This window comes from Rhinoraja longicauda, chromosome 1 (assembly GCF_053455715.1).
Source record: "Rhinoraja longicauda isolate Sanriku21f chromosome 1, sRhiLon1.1, whole genome shotgun sequence".
NCBI classification, from domain to species: Eukaryota; Metazoa; Chordata; class Chondrichthyes; order Rajiformes; family Arhynchobatidae; genus Rhinoraja; species Rhinoraja longicauda.
In genome coordinates, this window is record NC_135953.1 from 30,513,874 (window position 1) to 30,541,282 (window position 27,409).

Sequence of the window (27,409 nt, forward strand, 5' to 3'; positions counted from 1 at the left end):
ACCTCGTCAACATTATGAGCCGAACTTCTAATCGCCACCTGACTGCGCATGGAAGTAGAAGCTGTACATCTAATGCTATTCTATCTGTCTGTATATGTAAGGAAATATCTGTAAACACTGAGAGTGTCTGTGATTTGCACCCAGAGGATGACTGGCATAGTTACATCCCCATAAAGCACCTGCACTCAGAAACCTGAAACATTTCCACTAATTTAACTCAAAAGGAGGTAATCGAGATACACTCGAGAAGAGGCAGGTTGTCGGATTGAACATGTTTAACACTCCTTTTTCTGAATGTTTCAGAAAATGCCCAGGTTGCCCAAATTCCCAAAGGAACGAATGCCAGAGTAGAGCAACAGGATGTGAGGACTGACAATGAAATTCCGTAAATGGGAGTTTTGTTGGTTCTTTGCTTACTAAGCATTGGAGAAAGTTTTGATTGCAGAACTGGCAGCTTTGTTGTTCAGTCTCGCCACTTTTAGGCTGCAGACACAAGAGCCTCCACGTGCTGCAATCTAGAGCAAAGAATAAAGAACAAACTGCTGGAGGAACTCAGCAGATCAGGCAGCAGCTATAGCAGCAGATGGATGGTCCATGTTTCGGTCAAGACCAAAACTCTAATGCACCTTGAGTGTTGACTGTCGCTCTACCTCCACAGTTGCTGCCGAACCCATCGAGTATATCCGCAAGTTTGTATTTTACCTTTGAACTTGCACACATTGTTAATATAGTTCCACAGAAAGACATTGTTCATAGAGCTTCTTGATCCAGAGGATCACCACAGCAGCCTCAGGAATAGCAGGACGCTGCTACTGACGCCACCTGCTGCTGTTGTTTGTACCACATTTCTATGTGACACTGAAAAAGACCATTTCAGCGCATGGAGTCCATGACAGAATTGAGTAATCTCATTATGCCAATAATTTTCATCCAATGTCACCATCAAATCGCTCCCCATCTCCAGATTCAATCACTCACTACATATTAAGCGAAAGTCACAGTTGACAATTAACCTCTCAACATTGCACATCTTTGGGCTGAGGGAAGAAGCTGGAACACCTTGAAGAAAACAATATGGTCTTAACAACTCTACACAGATGGCATTAGAAGTCATGATTGAGACAGACACAAAATGCTGGAGTAACTCAGTGGGTCAGGCAGCATCTCTGGAGAACATGGATAGGTCGTGTTTCAGGTTGAGACCCTTCTTCAGATTCCCTTTTCGGGTTGGGAAGGGTCCCAACCCAAAACCTCACCTATCCATGTTCTCCAGATATCTCAGGAAATGCTCCATTTGAATTTCTAAGTATTTTGCTATTGTGTGAAAAATCGCAGCCAGTCCAATGTGATGTGAAAGCCCAAGATGTCAGAAAAATGACAGCATTCACCCTGTCACGATAAGAGTGGGCAATTTCAGTCACTTTGATATGTGACATATCTGTGTTAACAATACATCCTTCTCATCTATTCCCAAATGTCATTGGCGAAGAGATATCTCTTTTTGAACCAAAGCCACGTTCTGTATTTACTTTTACATTTCACTGTGTGGAATTTCTTTGCCTGTTCTGAAGATTAATAATTGACTTAATTAACATAAACAGCAAACGAGCCAAATAATGAACTTACATCTGACACCAGACCACTGAACCTACAGATTTGCATTCGGCAACAGCTCACCCCAATCTAAAATGCATTTTAATTAAGCACCGCAGTTGAAAACGCAATTACAGAAGAAAAGTTGTGACTCCAAGATGTCCTGATACTAATACAAAGAATAATGAATATATATTTACTGTGTAATGGGTATTTACTGTCAGAAAGAGGTTAGAGGAAAGATGCCTATATTTCAATATTGCATCGGCATGAGATGGTTGTGAGGAATTACAGGAAAGGATATTATGGAAAATGAAGGATGCCCAGGAAAATGTATTCTTATCAAACATAGTAGTATTAATACTTATGTTCAAGTGTTCTGGTTTTAAGATTGAAAAGGAAAACCAATGAAACTGGAAAAAAAAGCTTTCTGCTTAAGTTGGAATTTTTGAAATTAAGGCAAAAAAATTCTTATAAGTATTTAAGTCTAAAGAATAGAGTCCTATGAAATTAACTAATTGAGGTTGCAATGATTGAGAGCTGACAAAAGAAGTAAATTGATGTGCAATCAGACTGCTTCCCTGGACCTGGGAACTGCGTATATACTGAGTTCTTTAATCAACCAATAATTGAGAGATTTAAACAGCATCTTGCTGATAGTATCAGAATTCATTCTGAACCTTGTTTAAAGAAGTCCATTTCCAGATCCTCCAAATGTCAATCCAAATTGCCTTTCACGAATTGGTTCTTCGGCTGGAAGCACGAGCATATCCTTTTCTCCTTATCGTGACATTAAATTTCTGGCAGGTTCGACAGCACTGAGTTTTTATAGCCACCATGGAGCATCTACCCAATTTCTTCAAGGTGAGGCAAAAAAATTCTGACATTCTGTCCTTGTTACAGATGTTTTCTGGAAAACAATGTTGGCAGTGTTACTTAATGTTTTGCATCAAACTTCACATCATCCACCACTTAAAGCTACATTCTGCACTGAAAATTCTCATTGTACTGAGAACTATATTAGAAACACAGAAAATAGGCACATGAGTAGGACATTCGGCCCTTCAAGCTAGCACTGCCATTCAATATGATCATGTCTGATAATCCAAAATCACTACCCTGTTCCTGCTTTCTCCCCACATCCCTTCTCTCCCATATTCTGCATTGCGAACTATATTCGTTGCTCTACCTATTGTACTTTGGTTTGACTTGATTTAATTTAATTTTAGTATTATCTTATCTTATCTGATTGAGTAGCATGTAAAATAAAAGTTTTCACTGTACCTTGGTACACATGACAATAATAAACCTAATCCTAAAATGTCCACAATCTGTGTTGGTTTTGACATCAGCAGAAGATCAGTATCAATCTCTGGTTTGTTGTGATGCAAACATATGAATTAAACCAGGAGATGGACACTTGACCCATTAAACCTGCTCTGCCATTTATTAAGACCATGGGTAATGGTTGATCATAATCAATTTCTTGCACTAGGTCTTTGCTTCAGTCTTTACTGCAAATCATTGGACCAGTAATTCAAAGTCGACCCATGTCTATTATTCAGTTCTGCCCTGTGAGCACTGGAGCCTTTGCAGCACTTCCTAAAAATAAGATTTTGCCCTGACATTTTGATGTTTGAATAACCGCAGCGTACAGATAGTGTTGGATCGTGAAGGGCGGCCCAAGGCCCTGGGGTTGACTTTCTCCAGATGCTGAAAGTTGATTGGGTTGAGTTAGCATTTGAGTGGCAATCCGTGAGGTGTTGCCATCTCAGAGCAGCAACTGTGCCTCAGAACTTCTGACTGAAGATAAAGGAATATAAGAAGTTGAAACTTCAGTCAGGCTTTTAACTGCGTGTGAAAGTTCAACCATGCAATATGGAGATGTCTGATCTTACGTCAGCATCACTCTCTGCCCTAACCCCATATCCCTGAATTCCTCTGATAAAAATATATTGATCTCTGCCTGAATAAAGGAGAGTAAGTAGGCATGAGGCATGAGTTTGTGATGGCAGATGCAAAAACGTAACTAAAAGGTTAAACAGTAAAACAGCAATTGTCAATGTTTAAAGAACTAATACAGAGTGCACACATTTCGTAACTCCTTTTACACTGAAAAAATCCAACAGGAAAAGTGCTTCAGACAAATTCATTAAAAGAAATGAAACGAAGTATGAGATCAGAGATTTCAAAAAGGGGATAGGAAGGAAGTGCATGTGCTGGTTTACACCGAAGATAGACACAAAATGCTGGAGTAACAGCGGGACAGGCAGCTTTACTGGATAGAAGGAATGAGTGACGTTTCAGGTCGAGGTCTGAAGAAGGTCTCATAGAAACATAGAAAATAGGTGCAGGACGAGGCCATTTCGCCCTTCATCATGTGGCTGATCATCCACAATCAGTAACCTGTGCCTGCCATCTCCCCATTTCCCTTGATTCCACTAGCCCCTGGAGCTCTATTTAACTTTCTTTTAAACTCATCCCAGTGAATTAGCCTCCACTGCCTTCTGTGGCAGAGAATTCCACAAATCCACAACTCTCTGGATGAAAAACTTTCTTCTCACCTGAGTTTTAAATGGCCTCCACTTTATTCTTGGACTGTGGCCCTTGGTTCTGGACTCCCCCAACATTGGGAACATTTTTCCTGCATCTAGCTTGTCCTGTTCTTTTATAATTTTATACGTCACTATAAGATCCCCCTCTCAGGACCTTCTGCAGTTACTTAGGGCCCTGGTGAGCACATAGACACAAAGAAAATAGGTGCAGGAGGAGGCCATTTGGCCCTTCGAGCCAGCACCGCCATTCATTGTGATCAAGGCTGATCGTCCACAATCAATAACCCATGACTGCTTTCTCCTCCATCTCTTTAGACCCCCGGTCTAAAGAGATGGAGGAACTGAGGGAAATCCAGGTTAGTCGGGAAGTGGTGTTAGGTAAATTAAATGGATTAAAGGCAGATAAATCTCCAGGGGCAGATAGGCTGCATCCCAGAGTGCTTAAGGAAGTAGCCTCAGAAATAGTGGATGCATTAGGGCGGCACGGTAGCGCAGCGGTAGAGTTGCTGCTTTACAGCGAATGCAGCGCCGGAGACTCAGGTTCGATCCTGACTACGGGTGCTGCACTGTAAGGAGTTTGTACGTTCTCCCCGTGACCTGCGTGGGTTTTCTCCGAGATCTTCGGTTTCCTCCCACACTCCAAAGACGTACAGGTATGTAGGTTAATTGGCTGGGTAAAATGTAAAAATTGTCCCTAGTGGGTGTAGGATAGTGTTAATGTACGGGGATCGCTGGGCGGCACGGACTTGGTGGGCCGAAAAGGCCTGTTTCCGGCTGTATATATATGATATGATATGATTAGTGATAATTTTTCAAAACTCTTTAGATTCTGGAGTAGTTCCTGAGGACTGGAGGGTAGCTAATGTAATCCCACTTTTTAAAAAGGGAGGGAGAGAGAAAACGGGGAATTATAGACCAGTTAGCCTAACATCGGTAGTGGGGAAAATGCTAGAGTCAGTTATTAAAGATGTGATAGCATTACATTTGGGAAGTGGAGAAATCATCGGACAAAGTCAGCATGGATTTACCAAAGGCAAATCATGTCTGACGAATCTTATAGAATTTTTCGAGGATGTAACTAGTAGAGTGGATAAGGGAGAACCAGTCGATGTGTTATATCTGGACTTTCAGAAGGCCTTCGACAAGGTCCCACATAGGAGATTGGTGTACAAACTTAAAGCACACGGTATTGAGGGTTCAGTGTTGAGGTGGATAGAAAATTGGTTGGCGGACAGGAAGCAAAGAGTAGGAATAAACGGGTCCTTTTCGGAATGGCAGGCAGTGACTAGTGGGGTACCGCAAGGCTCAGTGCTGGGACCCCAGTTATTTACAGTGTATATTAATGATTTGGACGAGGGAATTGAATGCAACATCTCTAAGTTTGCGGATGACACGAAGCTGGGTGGCAGTGTTAGCTGCGAGGAGGATGCTAGGAGGCTGCAGAGTGACTTGGATAGATTAGGCGAGTGGGCAAATGCATGGCAGATGCAATATAATGTGGATAAATGTGAGGTTATCCACTTTGGCGGCAAGAACAGGAAAGCAGAGTATTACCTGAATGGTGACCGATTGGGAGAAGGGGAGATGCAACGTGACCTGGGTGTCATGGTGCACCAGTCATTGAAAGCAAGCATGCAGGTGCAGCAGGCAGTGAAGAAAGCGAATGGTGTGTTGGCATTCATAGCAAGAGGATTTGAGTTTAGGAGCAGGGAGGTTCTGCTGCAGTTGTACAGGGCCTTGGTGAGACCGCACCTGGAGTATTGTGTGCAGTTTTGGTCTCCTAACCTGAGGAAAGACGTTCTTGCCTTAGAGGGAGTACAGAGAAGGTTCACCAGATTGATCCCTGGGATGGCGGGACTTACATATGAGGAAAGACTAGATAGACTGGGCTTGTACTCGCTGGAATTTAGAAGACTGAGGGGGGATCTTATAGAAACATATAAAATTCTTAAGGGGTTGGAGAGGCTAGATGCGGGAAAATTGTTCCCGATGCTGGGGGAGTCCAGAACCAGGGGTCACAGCTTAAGGATAAGGGGGAAGTCTTTTAGGACCGAGATGAGAAAACATTTCTTCACACAGAGTGGTGAGTCTGTGGAATTCTCTGCCACAGAAGGTAGTTGAGGCCAGTTCATTGGCTATATTTAAGAGGGAGTTAGATGTGGCCCTTTTTGCTAAAGGGATCAGGGGGTATGGAGAGAAGGCAGGTACAGGCTACTGAGCTGAATGATCAGCCATGATCATATTGAATGGCGGTGCAGGCTCGAAGGGCCGAATGGCCTACTCCTGCACCTATTTTCTATGTTTCTATGTTTCTCCCCATATCCCTTGATTCCACTAGCCCCTGGAGCTCTATCCAACTCTCTCTTAAATCCATCCAGTGATTTGGTCTCCACTGCCCTTCGTGGCAGTGAATTCCACAAATTCACAACTCTGGGTGAAAAAGTTCCTTCTCACCTCAGTTTTAAATGGCCTCCCCTTTATTAGAAACATAGAAACATAGAAAATAGGTGCAGGAGTAGGCCATTCGGCCCTTCGAGCCTGCACCGCCATTCAATATGATCATGGCTGATCATCCAGCTCAGTAGACTGTACCTGCCTTCTCTCCATACCCCCTGATCCCTTTAGCAAAAAGGGCCACATCTAACTCCCTCTTAAATATAGCCAATGAACTGGCCTCAACTACCTTCTGTGGCAGAGAATTCCACAGACTCACCACTCTCTGTGTGAAGAAATGTTTTCTCATCTCGGTCCTAAAAGACTGCCCCCTTATCCTTAAGCTGTGACCCCTGGTTCTGGACTCCCCCAGCATCGGGAACAATTTTCCCGCATCTTGCCTCTCCAACCCCTTAAGAATTTTATATGTTTCTATAAGATCCCCCCTCAGTCTTCTAAATTCCAGCGAGTACAAGCCCAGTCTATCTAGTCTTTCCTCATATGTAAGTCCCGCCATCCCAGGGATCAATCTGGTGAACCTTCTCTGTACTCCCTCTAAGGCAAGAACGTCTTTCCTCAGGTTAGGAGACCAAAACTGCACACAATACTCCAGGTGCGGTCTCACCAAGGCCCTGTACAACTGCAGCAGAACCTCCCTGCTCCTAAACTCAAATCCTCTTGCTATGAATGCCAACATACCATTCGCTTTCTTCACTGCCTGCTGCACCTGCATGCTTGCTTTCAATGACTGGTGCACCATGACACCCAGGTCACGTTGCATCTCCCCTTCTCCCAATCGGTCACCATTCAGGTAATACTCTGCTTTCCTGTTCTTGCCGCCAAAGTGGATAACCTCACATTTATCCACATTATATTGCATCTGCCATGCATTTGCCCACTCGCCTAATCTATCCAAGTCACTCTGCAGCCTCCTAGCATCCTCCTCGCAGCTAACACTGCCACCCAGCTTCGTGTCATCCGCAAACTTAGAGATGTTGCATTCAATTCCCTCGTCCAAATCATTAATATACACTGTAAATAACTGGGGTCCCAGCACTGAGCCTTGCGGTACCCCACTAGTCACTGCCTGCCATTCCGAAAAGGACCCGTTTATTCCTACTCTTTGCTTCCTGTCCGCCAACCAATTTTCTATCCACCTCAACACTGAACCCTCAATACCGTGTGCTTTAAGTTTGTACACCAATCTCCTATGTGGGACCTTGTCGAAGGCCTTCTGAAAGTCCAGATATAACACATCGACTGGTTCTCCCTTATCCACTCTACTAGTTACATCCTCGAAAAATTCTATAAGATTCGTCAGACATGATTTGCCTTTGGTAAATCCATGCTGACTTTGTCCGATGATTTCTCCACTTCCCAAATGTAATGCTATCACATCTTTAATAACTGACTCTAGCATTTTCCCCACTACCGATGTTAGGCTAACTGGTCTATATTTCCCCGTTTTCTCTCTCCCTCCATTTTTAAAAAGTGGGATTACATTAGCTACCCTCCAGTCCTCAGGAACTACTCCAGAATCTAAAGAGTTTTGAAAAATTATCACTAATGCATCCACTATTTCTGAGGCTACTTCCTTAGGCACTCTGGGATGCAGCCTATCGGCCCTGGGGATTTATCTGCCTTTAATCCATTTAATTTACCTAACACCACTTCCCGACTAACCTGGATTTTCCTCAGTTCCTCCATCTCATTAGACCCCCGGTCCCCCGCTATTTCCGGCAGACGGTTTATGTCTTCCTTAGTGAAGACAGAACCAAAGTATTTGTTCGATTGGTCTGCCATCTCCTTGTTCCCTATGATCATATCATATCATCATATATATACAGCCGGAAACAGGCCTTTTCGGCCCTCCAAGTCCGTGCCGCCCAGCGATCCCCGTACATTAACACTATCCTACACCCACTAGGGACAATTTTTACATTTACCCAGCCAATTAACCTACATACCTATATCTATAAAAGCGTTTGCAGTCTGTTTTTATGTTCCTTGCCAGTTTTCCCTCATAATCTATTTTCCCTTTCCTAATTAAGCCCTTTGTCCTCCTCTGCTGGACTCTGAATTTCTCCCAGTCCTCTGGTATGCTACTTTTTCTGGCTAATCTGGCTTCATCTTTTGTTTTAATACTATCCTTGATTTCCCTTGTTAGCCACGGATGCGCTACCTTTCCTGGTTTGTTCTTTTGCCAAACTGGGATGAACACTTGTTGTAGTTCATCCATGCGACCTTTAAATGCCTTCCATTGCATGTCCACCGTCAACCCTTTCAGCATCAATCGCCAGTCTATCTTGGACAATTCACGCCTCATACCCTCAAAGTTACCTTTAAGTTCAGAACACTTGTTTCTGTATCGACTGTCACTCTCCATCTTAATGAAGAACTCTACCATATTATGATCACTCTTGCCCAAGGGGCCTCGCACAACAAGACTGCTAACTAACCCTTCCTCATTACTCAATACCCAGTCTAGAATGGCCTGTTCTCTCGTTGGTTCCTCGACATGTTGGTTTAGAAAACCATCTCTCAAACATTCCAAGAAATCCTCTTCCTCAGCACCCCTGCCAGTTTGGTTCACCCAATCTATATGTAGATTGAAGTCACCCATTATAACTGCTGCGCCTTTAGTGCATGCATTTCTAATTCCCTGCTTGATGCCATCCCCAACCTCCCTACTGCTGTTAGGTGGCCTGTACACAACTCCCACTAGCGTTTTCTGCCCCTTAGTGTTTCGTAGCTCTACCCATATCGATTCCACTTCCTCCAAGCTAATGTCCTTCCTTTCCACTGCTTTAATCTCCTCTCTAACCAGTAACGCTACCCCACCTTCTTTTCCTTTCTGTCTATCCCGCCTGAATATAGAATATCCCTGGATGTTGAGCTCCCAGCCTTGGTCACCCTGGAGCCATGTCTCTGTAATCCCAACTATATCATAATCATTAATAACTATCTCCACATTTAATTCATCCACCTTATTACGTATACTCCTTGCATTGAGACACAAAGCCTTCAGGCTTGTTTTTACAACTCTCTTACCCCTTGTACGATTATGTTGAAAAGTGGCCCTTTTTGATTTTTGCCCTGGATTTGTCTGCCTGCCACTTTTACTTTTCACCTTGCTACCTGTTGCTTCTACCCTCATTTTACACCCATCTGTCTCTCTGCTCCAGCTCCCATCCCACTGCCACATTATTTTAAATCCTCCCCGACAGCACTAGCAAACACTCCCCCTAGGACATTGGTTCCATTCCAGCTCAGGTGCAGACCGTCCTGTTTGTACTGGTCCCACCTCTCCCAGAACTGTGGACCCTGGTTCTGGACTCGTCCAACATTGGGAACATTTTTCCTGCATCTAGCTTGTCCAGTCCTTTTATAATTGTACATGTTTCTATAAGATCCTCTCTCATCCTTCTAAACTCCAGTGAATACAAGCCTAGCCTTTTCAAACTTTCCGCGTATGACAGTCCTGCCATCCCAGGGATCAATCTCGTGAACCTACGCTGCACTGCCTCAATTACAAGGATGTCCTTCCTCAAATTAGGAGACCAAAACTGTACACAATACTCCAGATGTGGTCTTACCAGGGCCCTATACGACTGCAGAAGAACCTCTTTAATCCTATATTGAAATCCTCTCGTTATGAAGTCCAACATGCCATTAGCTTTCCTCACTACCTGCTGTACCTGCACGCCAACGTTCAGTGACTGGTGTACAAGGACACCAAGGTCTCGTTGCACTTCCCCCTTACCTAACCTAACACCATTGAGATAATAATCTGCCTCCTTGTTTTTGCCGCCAAAGTGGATAACCTCACATTTATCTATATTATACTGCATCTGCCACTCATCTGCCCACTCACTCAACCTGTCCAGGTCACCCTGAAACCTCCTAACATCCTCTTCATAGTTCACACTGCCACCCAGCTTTGTGTCATCGGCAAACTTGCTAGTGTTGCTTCTAATTCCCTCTTCCAAATCATTAATATATTTGGTAAACTGTTGCGGCCCCAACACCGAGCCTTGCGGCGCTCCACGCCACTGCCTGCCATTTTCAAAAGGACCCGTTTACTCCTACTCTTTGCTTCCTGTCTGCCAACCAATTTTCTATCCATGTCAACACCCTAACCCCAATACCATGTACTCTAATTTTGCTCACCAATCTCCCGTGTGGGACCTTATCAAAGGCTTTCTGAAAGTCTAGATACCCTTCATCCATTTTACTTGTCACATCCTCAAAAAATTCCAGAAGCTTAGTCAAGTATGATTTCCCTTTCATAAATCCATGCTGACTTGGACTTATCCTTTTACCGCTATCCAAATGCACTGTTATTACCTCTTTACTAATTGACTCCAGCATCTTCCCCACCACCGATGTCAGGCTAACTGGTCTGTAATTCCCCGTTTTCTCTCTCGCTCCTTTCTTAAAAAGTGGGATAACATTAGCTATGCTCCAATCCACAGGAACTGATCCTGAATCTATTGAACATTGGAAAATGATCACCAATGTGTCCACTATTTCTAGAGCCACCTCCCTGAGTACCCTGGGATGCAGGCCATCAGGCCCAGGGGATTTATTAACCTTCAGTCCCATTAGTCTACCCAATACTATTTCTCGCCTAATGCAAATTTCTTTCAGTCCCTCTACCCCACTAGATCCTCTGTCCTCTAGTACCTCTGTGAGATTGTTTGTGTCTTCCTTAGTGAAGACAGTTCCGAAGTACCTGTTCAACTCTTCTGCCACTTCCTTGTTACCCATAATAATTTCACCGGTGTCTGCCTTCAAGAGACCCACATTTGATTTTGCTTCTCTTTTTCTCTTAACATATCTAAAGAAGCTTTTACTGTCTTTCTTTATATTCTTGGCCAGCTTCCCCTCGTAATTCATCTTTTCAGCCCGTATTGCCCGATTTGTTACCTTCTGTCGTCCTATGAAAGTTTTCCAATCCTCTGGCATCCTGTTACTCTTTGCTGTGTTATACATCTGGAGTATTGTGTGCAGTTTTGGTCTCCAAATTTGAGGAAGGACATCCTTGCTATTGAGGCAGTGCAGCGTAGGTTCATAGAAACATAGATTACCGAGGTTAATCCCCGGGATGGCAGGACTGTCATATGAGGAAAGATTGGAAAGACTGGGCTTGTATTCACTGGAGATTAGAAGGATGAGAGGAGATCTTATAGAGACATATAAAATTATAAAAGGACTGGACAAGCTAGATGCAGGAAAAATGTTCCCAATGTTGGGGGAGTCCAGAACCAAGGGCCACAGTCTAAGAATAAAGAGAAGGCCATTTAAAACTGAGGTGAGAAGAAACTTTTTCACCCTGAGAGTTGTGAATTTGTGGAATTCTCTGCCACGAAGGCAGTGGAGACCAATTCACTGGAGAAATTTCAAAGATAGTTAAATAGAGCTCTAGGGGCTAGTGGAATCAAGGGATATGAGGAGAAGGCAGGCACAGGTTACCGATTGTGGATGATCAGCCATGATCACAATAAATGGCGGTGCTGGCTCGAAGGGCCAAATGGCCTCTTCCTGCACCTATTTCTATGTTTCTTTGTTTCTATGACATTAATTGTCTGTGAACTGCATGATTTTTCGCATACATTGGATAATGAGGCAAACCCCAAGAAAACCCCAAGAGTTCCTTCACAGGAAAATACTAATGAATACAAAACAAACCTGGAGAAACAATGAACTGCAGATGCTGGTTCACCAAGGAAAGACATAAACGTGGAGTAAACTCAGCAGGTCAGGCAGCATTCCTGGAGAACATAGATAGGCAGACATCTGAAGAAGAGACCAGACCCTAAATGTCACCTTCTCATGTTCTCCAAGGACGCTGTAAAACAAATCTGGAGCTGTTTTTATTTCCCTGTTGCTTTTTTTCTCTCGAAATTATTCATAATTTGAAATTAATGGCAACAATATCTTAAGTTAACATTCACATAAATTGATATTTAAGCAAATATCCTTAGGGTTACTTTCTGTCAAAGGATTTTTTATGTTTGTATAAATCTACCAGAAATTAACAAGACAGTAATTCTCTCAACTCTTTCAGGTAAGCTGAAAAGAAAATTGCATAGCTCGAAGTCTGACACATGCTGTTGGGTGACACCAGCTGTGTATTGTTGAGGAACTTGCTCTCTATGTTATCAAAATGAACACATTTCCAAACTATCACCCATATTAAATGCAAATAATAATATAACAAAATATGTCCTCCAGTCAGCATGAGAGTGTGCAGGTTTTGAAAACTGTGTTGCAATAAATAACTCGTGCAATTATTACTATTCATCAAAGGCTGCTCAGATAAGCAGAATTTAAATTCAGTGCACTACTTGTGGGATGACTTAAATCATTTTCTTCTTTAACAAGTAAGCAACTTCATGGTCCCATTAGTAGCAGGTAATTGCTCACAGAGGCCCACTGTACTATCTGTAATTACTCATATACTTCTGCATATATTTCTCAAGCGGTTAAGCAAATTTATTCTGTGAACAGCTGAAGTATTTTAAGGATTGGTGGTGTCTGAAGGGAAGCATGCAGGTACAGCAGGCAGTGAAGAAAGCCAATAGAACGTTGGCCTTCGTAACAAGAGGAGTTGAGAATAGGAGCAAAGAGGTCCTTCTGCAGTTGTACAGGGCCCGAGTGAAACCGCACCTGGAGTACTGTGTGCAGTTTTGGTCTCCAAATTTGAGGAAGGATATTCTTGCTATTGAGGGCGTGCAGCGTAGGTTTACTAGGTTAATTCCCGGAATGGCGGGACTGTCATATGTTGAAAGACTGGAACCACTAGGCTTGTATACACTGGAATTTAGAAGGATGAGAGGGGATCCTTCGATATTAGGTAAAGGAAAAGCCACCTTAAAACTGTAACTGCGTTACCTTGTGAAGTCAATGTGGTAAATTGTAGTGTTAAGGCCACAATTTCTGTGAGCTCCAGAGAACAACTTGATCAGCATACAGAAGATCGCAGAAATGACCATTAGTAGCAAATCTTTTAGAGGCAATATCCACATTCCTTTATGCAGGTTGAATATCTGCTTTCCCCAGAGCAGTCTCTGGTCATGAAAAAGTGAGTTTCTATGAACTGTGTCTGAAGGTGCGTTTTAATGCACCCATGGACAAACAAGTTCAGTGTTCACCTAACCTGCAATGGTTGAAAGACAATTGTAGCTGTTCAGCCAGGGCTGTTTCTTCTGCTGCACTATCAGCTTTAACTCGGAGGCAATTAATCTGCCCAGCTCTCTCCCTAGATAAGTCGACTAACGACGCAGCTAGTCCTGGTTAGCTTTAATTGCAGTTTCGATGGAAAATACACTTCTCCTGGGATCTCCAGCCCCACTCTGATGGTGACTGTACTTCTCTTCATATTTTAAATTGCCACATTAATAATAATAATAATAATAATAATAAACATTGATGGCACTTTGTGTTTTGCAGATAGTGAAGATGGTTGTGAAAGATTGCAGCAGGATCTGGATCGATTGGCCAGGTGGGCGGAGGAATGGTTAAAGGAATTTAATACAGAAAAGTGTGAGTTGTTGCATTTTGGAACGTCAAACAAAAGCAGGATCTACACAGTAAATGGTAGGCCTCTGGGTAGTGTTGCAGAGCAGAGGGATCTAGGAGTACAGGTGCATGGTTCCTTGAAGGTCGAGTCGCAGGTCGATAAGGTGGTCAAAAAGGCTTTTGGCACTTTGGCCTTCAATGTTTGAGTATTGAGCATAGAAGTTGGGAGGTCTTGTTGCAGTTTTATAAGACATTGGTGAGACTGCATTTAGAATATTGTATTCAGTTCTGGGCACCATGTTATAGGAAAGATATTGTCAAGCTTGAAAGGGTTCAGAAAAGATTTACGAGGATGTTGCCAGGACTAGAGGGTGTGAGCTATAGGGATGGTTGAGTCGGCTGGGTCTCTATTCCATGGAGCGCAGAAGGATGAGGGGAGATCTTATACAAAATATATGAGTATGAGAGGAAAAGATCGGGTAGATTCCCCTTCTCTTGCCCAGAGTAAGGGATTCGAGGACCAGAGGACATAGGTTCAAGGAGAAAAGATTTAATAGGAATCCGAGAGGAACCTTTTTCACACAAAGGGTGGTGGGTGTATGGAACAAGCTGCCAGAGGAGGTAGTTGAGGCTGGGAATATCCCATCCTTTAAGAAACAGTTAGACAGATACATGGATAGGACAGGTTTGGAGGGATATGGACCAAGCGCAGGCAAGCGGGACTAGTGTAGCTGGGACATCGTTGGCAGTTTGGGCGAGTTGGGCCGAAGGGCCTGTTTCCACATTGTATCACTCTATGACTCTATGACTATGACATGTTCATTTACATTGCTCGATTGCACATTCAGAGCAGATTTTATATTCTGACTTTTGCCACCGATTTTACATGTATTTTCAAATCACATTTGACTTTAAAGTCAGCACAGAACCTACCGTATCTGAATTCTGCTAACAATGGCACTTGGTCATAAATCCAGGCCTTGAATATAACGTATTTATGATGCGCTTGTGATAGATTCAATAATTCTAAGAATATATTAAGGAAACAGCTAAGTTGTGTAATATTCCTTCCAACTCACAGTGATTATGAGAGTAATCAGGTTTGTGTTTGCTGATTGCTTCCACTGCATTTTTCTGCATCTCTTTGGCTGTATATACTATGATCCTCTGGATTCCTCTGGTAGTACAGCTCTTTTTAGAGCAGAACACTAAGATCACTAAGATTATTTGTATTGTTGGCTCAGCTGTTTTCAATCCAAAGCTTTAGTTTCACGTGCTGAACAAATCCATTTGGATGACTTCAATTTTAATTTCACATGCATTTAAATGAGATGAAATTATGATGGAATTAAATTCACAGTTGTCTGTCCAATTTTCCACACTCCAATCGGGTATCAAAGTGGAAGGTTTGTGACGAAATTCCTAAAAGAAAATCGCTAAAAGTTCCTTCTGCAATAAGTTATCTTACTTTCTATTACTTACATCTTTTTAAAACATATTGTTGGCTAATTGGGAAAAATCGGACATGGGCAGTACAACAGATTGTGGAGTAGAGGATATAATTACTGATAGCTTTTGAAATATGACTCAATCCGAGATTGTTAATAGGCTAGGCGTTGCATTACTGATTTCCCATTTTCTCTGAGCACAAGAGCTAATTCAAGAAAAGAACACCAGGTGCACAGTCAATATAACACCATTTGCTGATTATGTTGGCATCCATATCCAACACTGACCCCATCAGTTTGTATTTTTGGTGTGTTTAAAAAAATATATATAACAAATTGCTGGAGGAACTCAGTGGGTAATGCAGCATCTGTGCAGGCAAAGCAATATTTGATGTTTCAGGTCACGGTCCTGCATTCAAGACTCATTTTAATTATTTCCTTGTTCAGGTCATTTGCCTTGCTTGTCCTGGAGAAAGTGTACCGTACAAGAATAATGCAAAGCATCAAGTATCAGTAGCTTGTGTAGGAAGGATCTGCAGATGTTGGTTTACACCGGAGGTAGACACAAAATGTTGGAGTAACTCAGTGGATCAGGCAGCATCTCTGGAGAGAAGGAGTAGGTGACATTTACGTTCTTCAGACTGAGAGTCAGGGGAAAAGGAAACGAGAGATATAGAAGGTAAACAGAATATCTGTAATTCATTCGTTCTATTTACCTTCTGTGTCTCTCGCCTCCCTTTCCCCTAACTCTCAGTCTGAAGAAAGGTCCCACTGAAACTCCCTGGAATTTCTGCCTAGGTTTCAGCAGGAAAATCCTTGCGTCGATACTATCCTGGTGTAATTATAGTCGTACAATCATGAAAATATATATGGTATAGATAAAAGGCTATTTGGCCTAACTAATTTTCTCCCTCCTGTTTGGCTTTAGTTTAAAAAACTGGACTAACTCAGCGAGTCAGGCAGCATCTCTGGAAAGATGGAAGAGGTGACGTCAAGACCCTTCTTCAGGCTGCTTTCAGAGCACCCTCTCTAATCTTCACGCACTTTTCGAGTTTGTGAATGCCAGTAGTCTGAGGACCGGCTGGAGAGTCTGAAAGGGAGTCTGAATTCCACCATGGAAGCTATCTTCCTATAAAATGCTTTTGAATCTCTTGAGGATGTGAAAGATCTGTTTTGGTCTCTCCAGGAAGTTCTCTCCTGATTACAATGCACAATTTTGGAAAAGAGTTCGGCCATTTTAAGGTTTTTCTTCAGTTCATTTAATCTAACGGCATCAATAAGTTCCTGTCTTGCAAGTGGAAATACCTGCCAGTCCTTTTCTGTGTCAGCTGAACAGTGTACCTCAGGAATATGGGGAAAAAGCAGGAATGGGGTACTGATTTTAGGTGATCAGCCATGATCATATTGAATGGCGGTGCTGGCTCGTAGGGCCGAATGGCCTACGCCAGCGCCTATTTTTTTTTCTACCTGAATGATCTGTCCCATTAATAATTTGGCCTTGTTTCCACACACTCCTGCCTCAGTTTTTGTTTGAAATTCACTTACATTGACATTTTATTCTTCTTGAATGTAATGGATTGTAACAAATGAAAGCTTTTGAATTGCTGATCAAATTATTTGTGGCCTAACAGGGGCATCCAAAGCAGATTGTCACATTTAAGAGCGATATCCCATAATTGGCAAGCGGGTGTGTAACACTTTCAGGAGAGTTCAAAAGATCAGTCTCTGAATTATTCTGTTAGCCTCACCTTTACCATTCAACAAGGATATTTCAAGTCGTTCCTCCCCCAGCCTATTACAAGCTAAATGATTAACTCTATTCTGGAGGACAGATGGATGTAATACCTACACAGCAATGATTGAATAATAGGATGGATGTAAGTCACTGCAGGGCAAATTAATTAACATTTAGGGCATACGACACTTTTGAGATAAAGCAAATTAGGTTGTGGAGGGGATTTTATGTGTGAGGTTTATGAGAGGAATTAATGGGTAATGTTCATTAGAATGAAAACTTGTTTTTTTTCTGCCCAATGTTAATGATATGGGTACAGGAAGAAAGTTGTGAGCTTGTTTGTTTTGCTGACAGTAGAGAACATGGTGGCGCAGCGGTAGAGTTGCTGCCTTACAGCGAATGCAGCGCCGGAGACTCAGGTTCGATCCTGACTACGGGCGCCGTCTGTACGGAGTTTGTACGTTCTCCCCGTGACCTGCGTGGGTTTTCTCCGATATCTTCGGTTTCCTCCCACACTCCAAAGACGTACAGGTATGTAGGTTAATTGGTTGGGCAAATGTAAAAAAAAAAAAAAAATTGTCACTAGTGTATGTAGGATAATATTAATGTGCGGGGATCGCTGGGCGGCGCGGTCCCGATTGGCCGAAGGGCCTGTTTCCGCGCTCTATCGCTAAATCTAAAAAAAATCTAAACACTGTTGAAGTAAATTACTTGATTTTATACACAAACACATGCTAGGTGACCTCAATGTAATCAGAACTAAAAAAAATACTGCACTTGAGAAGAACTTCCTTCAAGAGAGCTGAATGATCAGATAGACATGCCAAACAAAATAGCAGAATCAAAACACAGCTAAATCTTACAACAGGAAGGTTAAGGGGACATCTTACTTACTGCGGAGAAAAGCAGTGGAACAGCCAGGGAAATGATTTGAATATCTTATACTGTACTTTATATACATTGGATACTTTGTAACTTTGTCGGTGCTCTTTATGGGGTGACTATTGCAAGTACCAGGAGCTGGTGGAGATGTGCCGGGACAGAGGCTGGAAGACACGCTATGAACCCATAGAAGTGGGCTGTAGAGGCTTTGCAGGACGCTCACTCTGCAAAGTCCTCAACCAATTGGGCATTACGGGGCTGGCAAAGAAGAGGGCCATTCAATCTGCAAGCGAAGCCACAGAGAAAGACACTAGATGGCTTTGGATTAAGAGGACTGATCCGTGGGCAGTTGCTGCTGGGACGCAAGTCAGTGCCTGATCAACCCCGGCTGGGTCGCCTGGGTGAGGGTGTCTTATGTTGTGAGGCCCGAAACACCCGATGACTCCAGGCCACATCACTGAGGATGCGTCCCAGTGTATCCAGAAGATGTATCTTGCACATACCTTGGATATGCAAGCAAAGAATTTCACTGTGACTTGTCACATGTGACAATGAAATATTCATTCATTCATGTTTCTCCAGAGATTCTGATGATCTAGCCCCTATTTACAGTGAAATCAACAATTGGAGCTAAAAGTGGAGTGACCCCAGCAATCTTGTTGTCATCTGCAAACTTACTAACCAACCCGTCCACATCCTACATAATTATAAAGGATGCATTGGAAGGGATGAGTCCCTTGTAGGCCATGTTGTGGTATTTCTAGCTTTATGGAATTTCTAACTTCTTGCCGAATTAATATTTCCTTCTGTATTCCTGGTTTTACTGATGATGAAAGTTCAGATTACAACTCGAACATTACACGCATGCAAGCCTAACTATAAAGACTCGCATAAATCTGACATTGTTCAGTTTCCTGTCCTGCTAAGTAGAAAATTCTGATTAGTTTTCTCCTCTCTCATCAACAATAGTTTGCTCATTCCTTATTGAAGTTACACATTTCAAACATAGAGTTATTCATTTTCTGAACAATAGTTGGAAAATAAAACCCTTTTGTGACCGTATTCTTCATGTAAGATTGTTGAGAATGAGCACGAGGGAGCAATAAAAGTCAAGGAGTTGAAAGTTCTGAATGAAAGAAAACCAAGCAACAATTTACTTTTCTGATGGTCTCACGAAAGGTCCTCAAACTGATTCACTACATTTGATTAATATTGAGAATGATCAGCCATGATCAGATTGAATGGTGGTGCTGGCTCGAAGGGCCGAATGGCCTCCTCCTGCACCTATTGTCTATTCTCTCACCATAGTTGTTGCCTGACCTGCTGAGTGTTTCTAGTATTTTCAATTTTTGTTTCACATTTCCAGCAGTTTATTGCTTTTTGAATACAATTGAATAACTGTTGACTACAATCTCCCCTGGAATCATCAGTTACATTAATCAAGGGGTGGGGTCTGGATAAATGTAGTATTATCAGTCAATCACAGTCTGTGACCCCAGCAATTGTGTTGTCATCTGCAAACTTACTAACCAACCCGTCCACATCCTACATAATTATATAGGATGCATTGGAAATAAGGTGGTGGCTGATGCTTTACTACAACATTTGCAGTGACTATACTATCCCAGTATCTCACAGAGTCACAGACATACAGTAAAGAACCAGAACCTTTGGTCCACCATGCCTACTTTTTAACCAACTACATCAAACCCCTTGGCTACCTCTTTCCATCGCATGATGTTGCAACAAAGCCGCATTCATGGAAGTAGCAGCGGATGTCGCTTTTTCACCAATATTTTTTTCCCATAAAGTGATTCTGATTGCAATTGAAGGAAAGGGGAGAGATTACAGCAGCTTGTACTTATTTGACCTGTAACGTGGGGACAGAAATTAACATGAGCATCTGCCTATCAAAAAACCCTCCTCACCTGTATCAACCTGTTACCTGCCAGGCTTTGTCTTGCCCCTCCTCTCTTCTAGAATTCTTCCACCCCCACCCCACCCCACCATCAGAATGCAGAAGGGTCCTGACCTGAATCGTCACCTTTCTATGTTCTCTCGAGATGCTGCCTTACCTGCTGAATTACTCCAACACTTTGTGTCCTTTTTGTAACCAGCATCCGCACTTCCTTGCTTCTATTCTCCCTCATGTTGCAATAAAACAAATGACAGTGACACTTAAAGGTGTGACTTTTTTTCTTAAAGGTTTTTGAAATATTCACTTTCACTGATTGAAGAACATATATTTTTCTATTGATAAATTTGTTACCAATTAATGGATCTGTCAGAGAGTTGTGAATCTGTGGAATTCTCTGCCTCAGAAGGCAGTGGAGGCCAATTCTCTGAATGCATTCAAGAGAGAGCTAGATAGAGCTCTTAAGGATAGCGGAGTCAGGGGGTATGGGGAGAAGGCAGGAACGGGGTACTGATTGAGAATGATCAGCCATGATCACATTGAATGGCGGTGCTGGCTCAAAGGGCCGAATGGCCTCCTCCTGCACATATTGTCTATTGTCTATCTGTTTATTGAAATCTGCATCCAACAAAGACTTGGTCACATGTAGGTTCAAAATACAGTCAACAGTAGGGGGATAGGGATTATTATCCTGTTGGCAAATGTTAGTATATTATAAAGCAAAGGTCAGAAAAATAAATTTGTGTGCACAGATGGCATGTAAATATCCAACAAGGAAATGTTGATAATATGTGGAATTTTCCTAATTAGTCATCCATTATTAATGGATTTATTAATTGAGAATTAATATCCGCCTTACATTACATGTTTAAATGATATGTGGTAAGTAATGACTGTGTTGCAATTAGTGAAGACACCATTTATGTTGACAAAACATGAGCAAATATTCCAACATCTAGAGTAAAACCAAGAAATCCAATAATAATTCATAACTGAAATCAAATGTAGACTTCTTTCCTTGAACTTTTGTGGTGGTGTGAGCTGTTTAAAACAGACAATTATTTTGTGAGATGTGAGGAAAAGCTACAGATTGAATGAAAAGGCTGGGAGGCTAAATGAGAATATATCGGACAAAATTGACCCACATCTATCAATACACCACAGGTTCAATTCTGACACATAACAGACATAAACTCAATAAAACGACACCATATTCTCTTACTCACACATCAAATATCAGTTTAAAACAGACAATTATTTTGTGAGATGTGTGGAAAAGCTACAGATTGATTGGAAAGGCTGGGAGGCTAAATGAGAATATATCGGACAAAATCGTTTATTAAAGTAATTTTAATGGCAATTAGAGCTCTGGGGCCGAGCAGAAAAGAAATGGACATACATTCCAACAGGAATCAATTCCAAGGATTCTTACTGTTCAGGGCCCCACTAATTAGGTTTGAGCCTGGAGTGGGTGGATGAAGCACCCTACCTAGGTCAGAAAACATGTTTGTGTAAAGTGGGCAAAGCAATGAAAAAGTACTCTGATTTCAAAAAGAGTGAAAGGCAGATGTGGAGCTCTAGAAGGATGTGCAAAGCATGGTGACTTGTCCAAACTATGCATATTTTATATTTTTTGCACTGATTAACCAAAGTACTTAATTAAAGCATGTGATCATGTGTATTTTGAGTGGTAGGGTTAAGAGGTTCCCATGTTTTATGTCGCTTTGAGCTGATATTTCCAGATGATGGAAATACCTCTGTTACATAGAAAATAGGTGCAGGAGGAGGCCATTTGGGTCTTCGAGCCAGCACCGCCATTCAATATGATCATGGCTGATCATCCACAATCAGTAACCTGTGACTGCCTTCTCCCCATATCCCTCGATTCCGCTAGCCCCATGAACTCGATCTAACTCGCTTTTAAATTAATCCGCTGGAATTCATCCGAATGGCCTCCTCCTGCACCTATTGTCTATTGTAAGATAGCAATTCTCCTGCTACACCCCCGTGCCACTCTGGTGATTTTATCTTGTGATGAGATAATTTTTAACAACCACACCATCAATCTGCATTTATTTAGAATGACAAATCTTCCTGAGGTAGCTCACAGCAACAACACAGGCAGATAATGGAGTGAATTGGCCTTTAATAAGTTTACTAAATGCTGTACCTTTCTGTATTTCACTTACTAGGACCTGTCTCTTGCATCACAAATTTTAATGTCTCACTTTAAAAATAACTAGCTTTTTCATTCATCCTTCCAAAGTAGATAATCATACATTTTATAAAGTCATGCAGCACGGAAACAGGCTCTTCGGTCCAACTCATCTATGCCGATCAAGATGCTGACTAAACTAGTCCCATTCGAAGGTATTTATTCACAAAATGCTGGAGTAACTCAGCAGGTCAGGCAGCATCTCAGGAGAGAAGGAATTGTTGACGTTTCGGGTCGAGACCCTTCGACTGAAGAAGGGTCTTGACTCGAAACGTCACCCATTCCTTCTCTCCTGAGATGCTGCCTGACCTGCTGAGTTACTCCAGCATTTTGTGAATAAATACCTTCGATTTGTACCAGCATCTGCAGTTATTTTCTTAAACTAGTCCCATTGCTCTCATTTGGTTCATATTCCTCTAAGCCTCTCCTATCCATGTCTAACATTTTCTCCTCTCACATTTTCTCACGTTATGTTCCACGCGACAACTTCTTCCTCACAATATTAACCTATTTACATCTCTTTGCAGGCTCATTTCTTCTGTTTCACAACTTGCCAGCATCTTTATATCATCAACACAAAAAGACATGGTGGTTTGAAAAGGGAATTGGCGCCTCGTGAACAGAAGATCGCGGCGCTATTCCTGTAAATCATTAAAATCCAGGATGCTCATGAGAAGAGAAATGAAACAGTCAACGCCATCAGAGAATATTAAAACTGAGAGAGGTTTACAAAGAAATTTAAAGGTGAGGCGACCTTGATGTAACATGCTGCGAACTAAAATCTGAGTCTTGAATGCATTTTTATATTTATACTAGACCAAGTGGACCCATTCGTCCCATTCGTCGTGGAGGGGGGACAGGGAAGGGGAGAGTGTGAGTGAGTGAGCCCTGGACCCAAAGCCTCTCCTGTATTGGTGTAGCACCCTCAACCCCCCAACTCAATCCCCCTTATACCCCCCTCCTCCCCCCACTGACCCACTCCATCCCCCCTATGCACCCCCACTTGCCCCTCCCCTGCTGAACTACTCCAGCATTCACTGGATCAAAGATCCACAACTGATTATCCACTCTTTCTCAACACTGATGCGATGGAAGCCCCTGTCTCTCCCTCCCTTTAGATGGCTGCATTGTTCTTGCCAACCTACAGGGTTTTTGGTGGTAACAAGCCGTTTGGCCAGTGACAACTGTTGATCTAGTGCACCGAAGTTCTGCATCTCTGCTCAGAACAGCTGTATCACTCGCTCCAGTTCACCCAGCATCAGTTCCGACAGGCAGCCTGATTGCTTGAGTGGCTTACTCCACATGAAACCATCAGCTGATGAGAGAGAGCACTGTTCCGTTAATGCTGAAGCACCGGGTAGCAAGTAAAGTAGCTTGCAGCAACAGCAAATGTCTTCTCTGTAGTGCAGGGGTGTTAATTCCTGTGAACGTTCGGACCAGGAGCATGAGAATGAAAATGGCACTTTGTGAAACGGAGCTAATTTTGTGCTCTACTGATCTTCTACAGGTGTGCAGTGGAGAGCAAACTGACAGATTGCATCATGGTCTGCATCGGTAACTGGAAAGCCCAAGAATGAAGAAGGCTGCAGAAACTGGTGGACATTGCTCGATCTATCACAGGTATTGCCCTCCCCACCAACAAAGGGATCAAGAGGAAGCGCTGCCTCAAGAAAGTAACTGATATATTATCAAAGATCCGCACCATTCTGGCCACTCTCTCATCTCACCACTACCATCGGAAAAAGGACACAGAGCCTGAGAGCCATGACTGCCAAGTTCAAGGAGCAGCTTCTTCCCAACAGCCATTAGGCTCCTGAGCCTCACTGGTTTTGCACTTTCATGGACTGCTTACTTAGTATTGTTCATATACTTATATACTCATATACGTGTTATTGTATTAATGGGCTTGTGAAGCTGCAGCAAATATGATTTCCATTGTTCCATTCCTGGTGCATATCACAACTAAACACTCTTGACTCGCTTGGTTGTTTTGTTGGCAAAGCTTTCAATTGTTTGCGGCCAAGAAGATGAAGAGCCACAGATTGATTAGTCAATAATTGCCCAGTTCATTTACTAATCCCACTTTGACTCAGCAGTACTTAGTTTCTAATAAGTAAACAGAAATAAATGATTTAACTTAACAATATGGTCTCACAGACCAGCAAAAAGATATATAAAACATTGGTTCTAATGATATCAGCCTGAATACTACCATTAGTCAACAAACAGCAATGTTAATGGCGTACATTGCATGTGCCACTTTGTTTTAGTGCAGAGGTTGGGGACTTCTATCTTAATTGTTCTGGCTTTACTTATATTGGAAATTATGTTTGTTGTCTCCTCGTGACTAGATGTCAGTTTCACATATTTTATATTCAGTTACTAAATAGAAAATTTTCTCCTGAGTCTTGCATGTCAAATTTGCCGAAGTAACACATTTTGTAAAAAATGCAGCATTTATTTCCAGTCTTCAGAGTGTTCTGTGTGAAGGACACATTTGTTTCAGAAGAAATTGTAAGGCAATATTAATTATATTTGAAAAATGCTGCAGGATTATAAACAGATATATAGAGATACATGGTACTTGCATTGATAGTTGACTGCATGATCGACAGTTCAGTCATGTCACTGCACAATTGAAGAATTATGGCACTGATTTACGGGCCAGACAGTGGGTGGAGATTAATGTTGACGGGGGAAGACTGGTGGTGAGGGGTTGGAGGCAGGGATAGGTTGGTGGAGGTATTTGTTGAGAGTTATATTGTAGCACTGAGAGGTGGAGGGGAGAGGGGGGTCAGAAGGAGAGCAGTAGTGCATTTAAGTGAAAGAGGATGGCACGTGAAGTAAGGCGGCAGAGTGGCGCAGCGGCAGAGTTGCTGCCTTAGAGCGCCAGAGACCCGGCTTCAATCCTGACCACGGGTGCTGTCTGCGGAGTTTGTACGTTCTCCCCGTGGGTTTTCTCCGGGATCTGTGGTTTCCTCCCACACTCCAAAGACGCGCAGGTTTATAGATTAATTGGCTTGGTATCATTGTAAATTGTCCCTAGTGTGTGTAGGATAGTGCTAGGGTGCAAGGATCGCTGATCGGCACTGACTCGTTGGGCCAAAGAGCCTGTTTCCCTGAACTAACCTAAACTAAACGAAAGGATTAAATTCATCAATCGCAGATTCCTGGTACAGAATTTCACAACGTGGGACTTGCATTAAGTAACAATGAAACAGGCCTCACAAGTGCTGTGGCCTACAATTGCATGAGTGGTCCATGATTGTGTGGACAAAAAAATCATGAAAAATAGATAAAGAAGGAAAATTGCAGTCTCCGGAGAATTTAGTTATCCACTATTGATTTTTAAATTATTATTGAAATTAAAATATAATGCTCCATGATTCAGCTTCTTGGTAAGTAAACATTCAAACTGCACAGAAGCAATGGGAATTCTGAAATAACAACATTAACAACCTGCATTTATTCAGCACTTTTAACATAGCAAGAGGAGCTTTACAGGACTCTTAACTATGTCCAAAGAAATTTGTTGAGGTAGGCAAGAGGTTGCTCAAAGAACTAAGCTTTAATGAATTCATGGAGGAAAGAGAGGTGGGGATGGGATTCCATAACTTGAAATTCCAGCTGAAGACTTGGCCACTATTGTTTCATCAGGTAAATTGGGAAAATTGGAGGAACAGAGATGTCCTGGAAGGTTAAAGAACTCAGAGCTATAGAAATATGTAAACCTACATTCAAGGTGATCATGAAAGTACATTGGTGTTGATATTGTTAATGGTTGGTCCTGAGATACAGTGAAAAGCTTTGTTTATTGCTATACAGTCACATTATATGATATATAAGTATAATCAAGCCATTCACAAGTACAACACGTGGTGGAAAGAAAACCATACCAGAGTGCAGAATGTACAGAATTATAGCATTACAATTAGACAGAAGAAGTCTGAGGTCCACAATGAGTTAGGTTGCGGGACAGGGACACCCCAGCCTAGAGGAGCACTGCTCAGTAGACTGATAATAGCAGGGAAGAAGCTATTCCTCAATGTGTTATGTGCTTACTAGCCTTTGTGTCTTTCCTGACAGCAGAAGGAAAATAGTAAATGAACAAGGTGCAAAAGATCCATGATGGTCTGCTTTCTCGTAGCAGCATTAAGTGTAGATGGAGTCGATGATGGGGAGGTTGGTTTGTGTGATGGACTGGGATATATCCACAACTCGACGATTTCTTGCGGTCTTGGGCCAAACCATGATGTGATGCATCCTGATAGGCCCGCTATCTCCCGTGTGCGTTCGGCCACCTCCGTTCTCGTCCGGCCATCTCTTTTCTTGTCCAGCCTTCTGACGGAGACGAACAAGATCCGGGTGGCTTCGCCCCTCTGCCGACCCTTTGGGGCTTTCTGGGCGGCATCGAAACCGCAGCACCTTGATAAAGGCGACCGGTCGGGTTCTCGGTCTGCAGCCGCGGCCTGGCAGGAGGCCTTCTGGCAGTCTCTGTTGACCCAGATAGGCTCCATCGGCCGTGAGCCTCCACGGTAGGACCCATAGGACTCCACCGACCGGTGGGGCTTCTCTGCAGCCTCCTGGGAGACATCTGGCAGTTTTCTTGACATTCACCTGTTGCTACAGATGAAGCAAAGGCCTCCACAAATTCTTCCCTAGCTTCCCACCAGGTCTGAGGATGCTTGGTTTGATTAATTTAGTCGCATAGAAATCTCTAAGAATTAGTTTTACTTTTTTACTCTATCTTTAATAGTTAACAGAAATGATAAGAAAAGCATGCTGATTGAACAATAAACTTTAAGAATGAAAATACCTGAAACAAATGGTTATTAAACTATAATAGATTTGGGAAACATTCTCCACGAGCACTAAACAATGGTGTAATTAGATGGAATTTATAAAGTGTCCTTATCTAAACGCATTCTGGATTCAGTTATGCACATAATTAGTCTACATGTTAAAAGCTTTATTTTGGAACATCAGATTTTATTCTGAATTTTGATTTATTACTTACATGAAAGAGGAGTCAAAAATGAATTCAGTACTTTAACAAACTAGGTCAGTAACTGCATTTATTTAAATATAATTATTTAAGTTATACGTTCA

At 42.4% G+C, this 27,409-nt stretch overlaps 1 protein-coding gene across 1 annotated transcript in view; it reads right to left on the reverse strand.

The window, feature by feature from the left end:
- Positions 1-2,327: 2,327 nt before the first annotated feature.
- LOC144608742 (A disintegrin and metalloproteinase with thrombospondin motifs 12-like) overlaps positions 2,328-27,409 on the reverse strand; it is a 417,538-nt gene continuing 392,456 nt past the window's right edge. The window contains exon 24 of the mRNA XM_078426828.1: positions 2,328-2,503. Within this exon, the coding sequence (XP_078282954.1) occupies positions 2,328-2,503 (176 nt within the window). The remainder of the gene's footprint in view (positions 2,504-27,409) is intronic.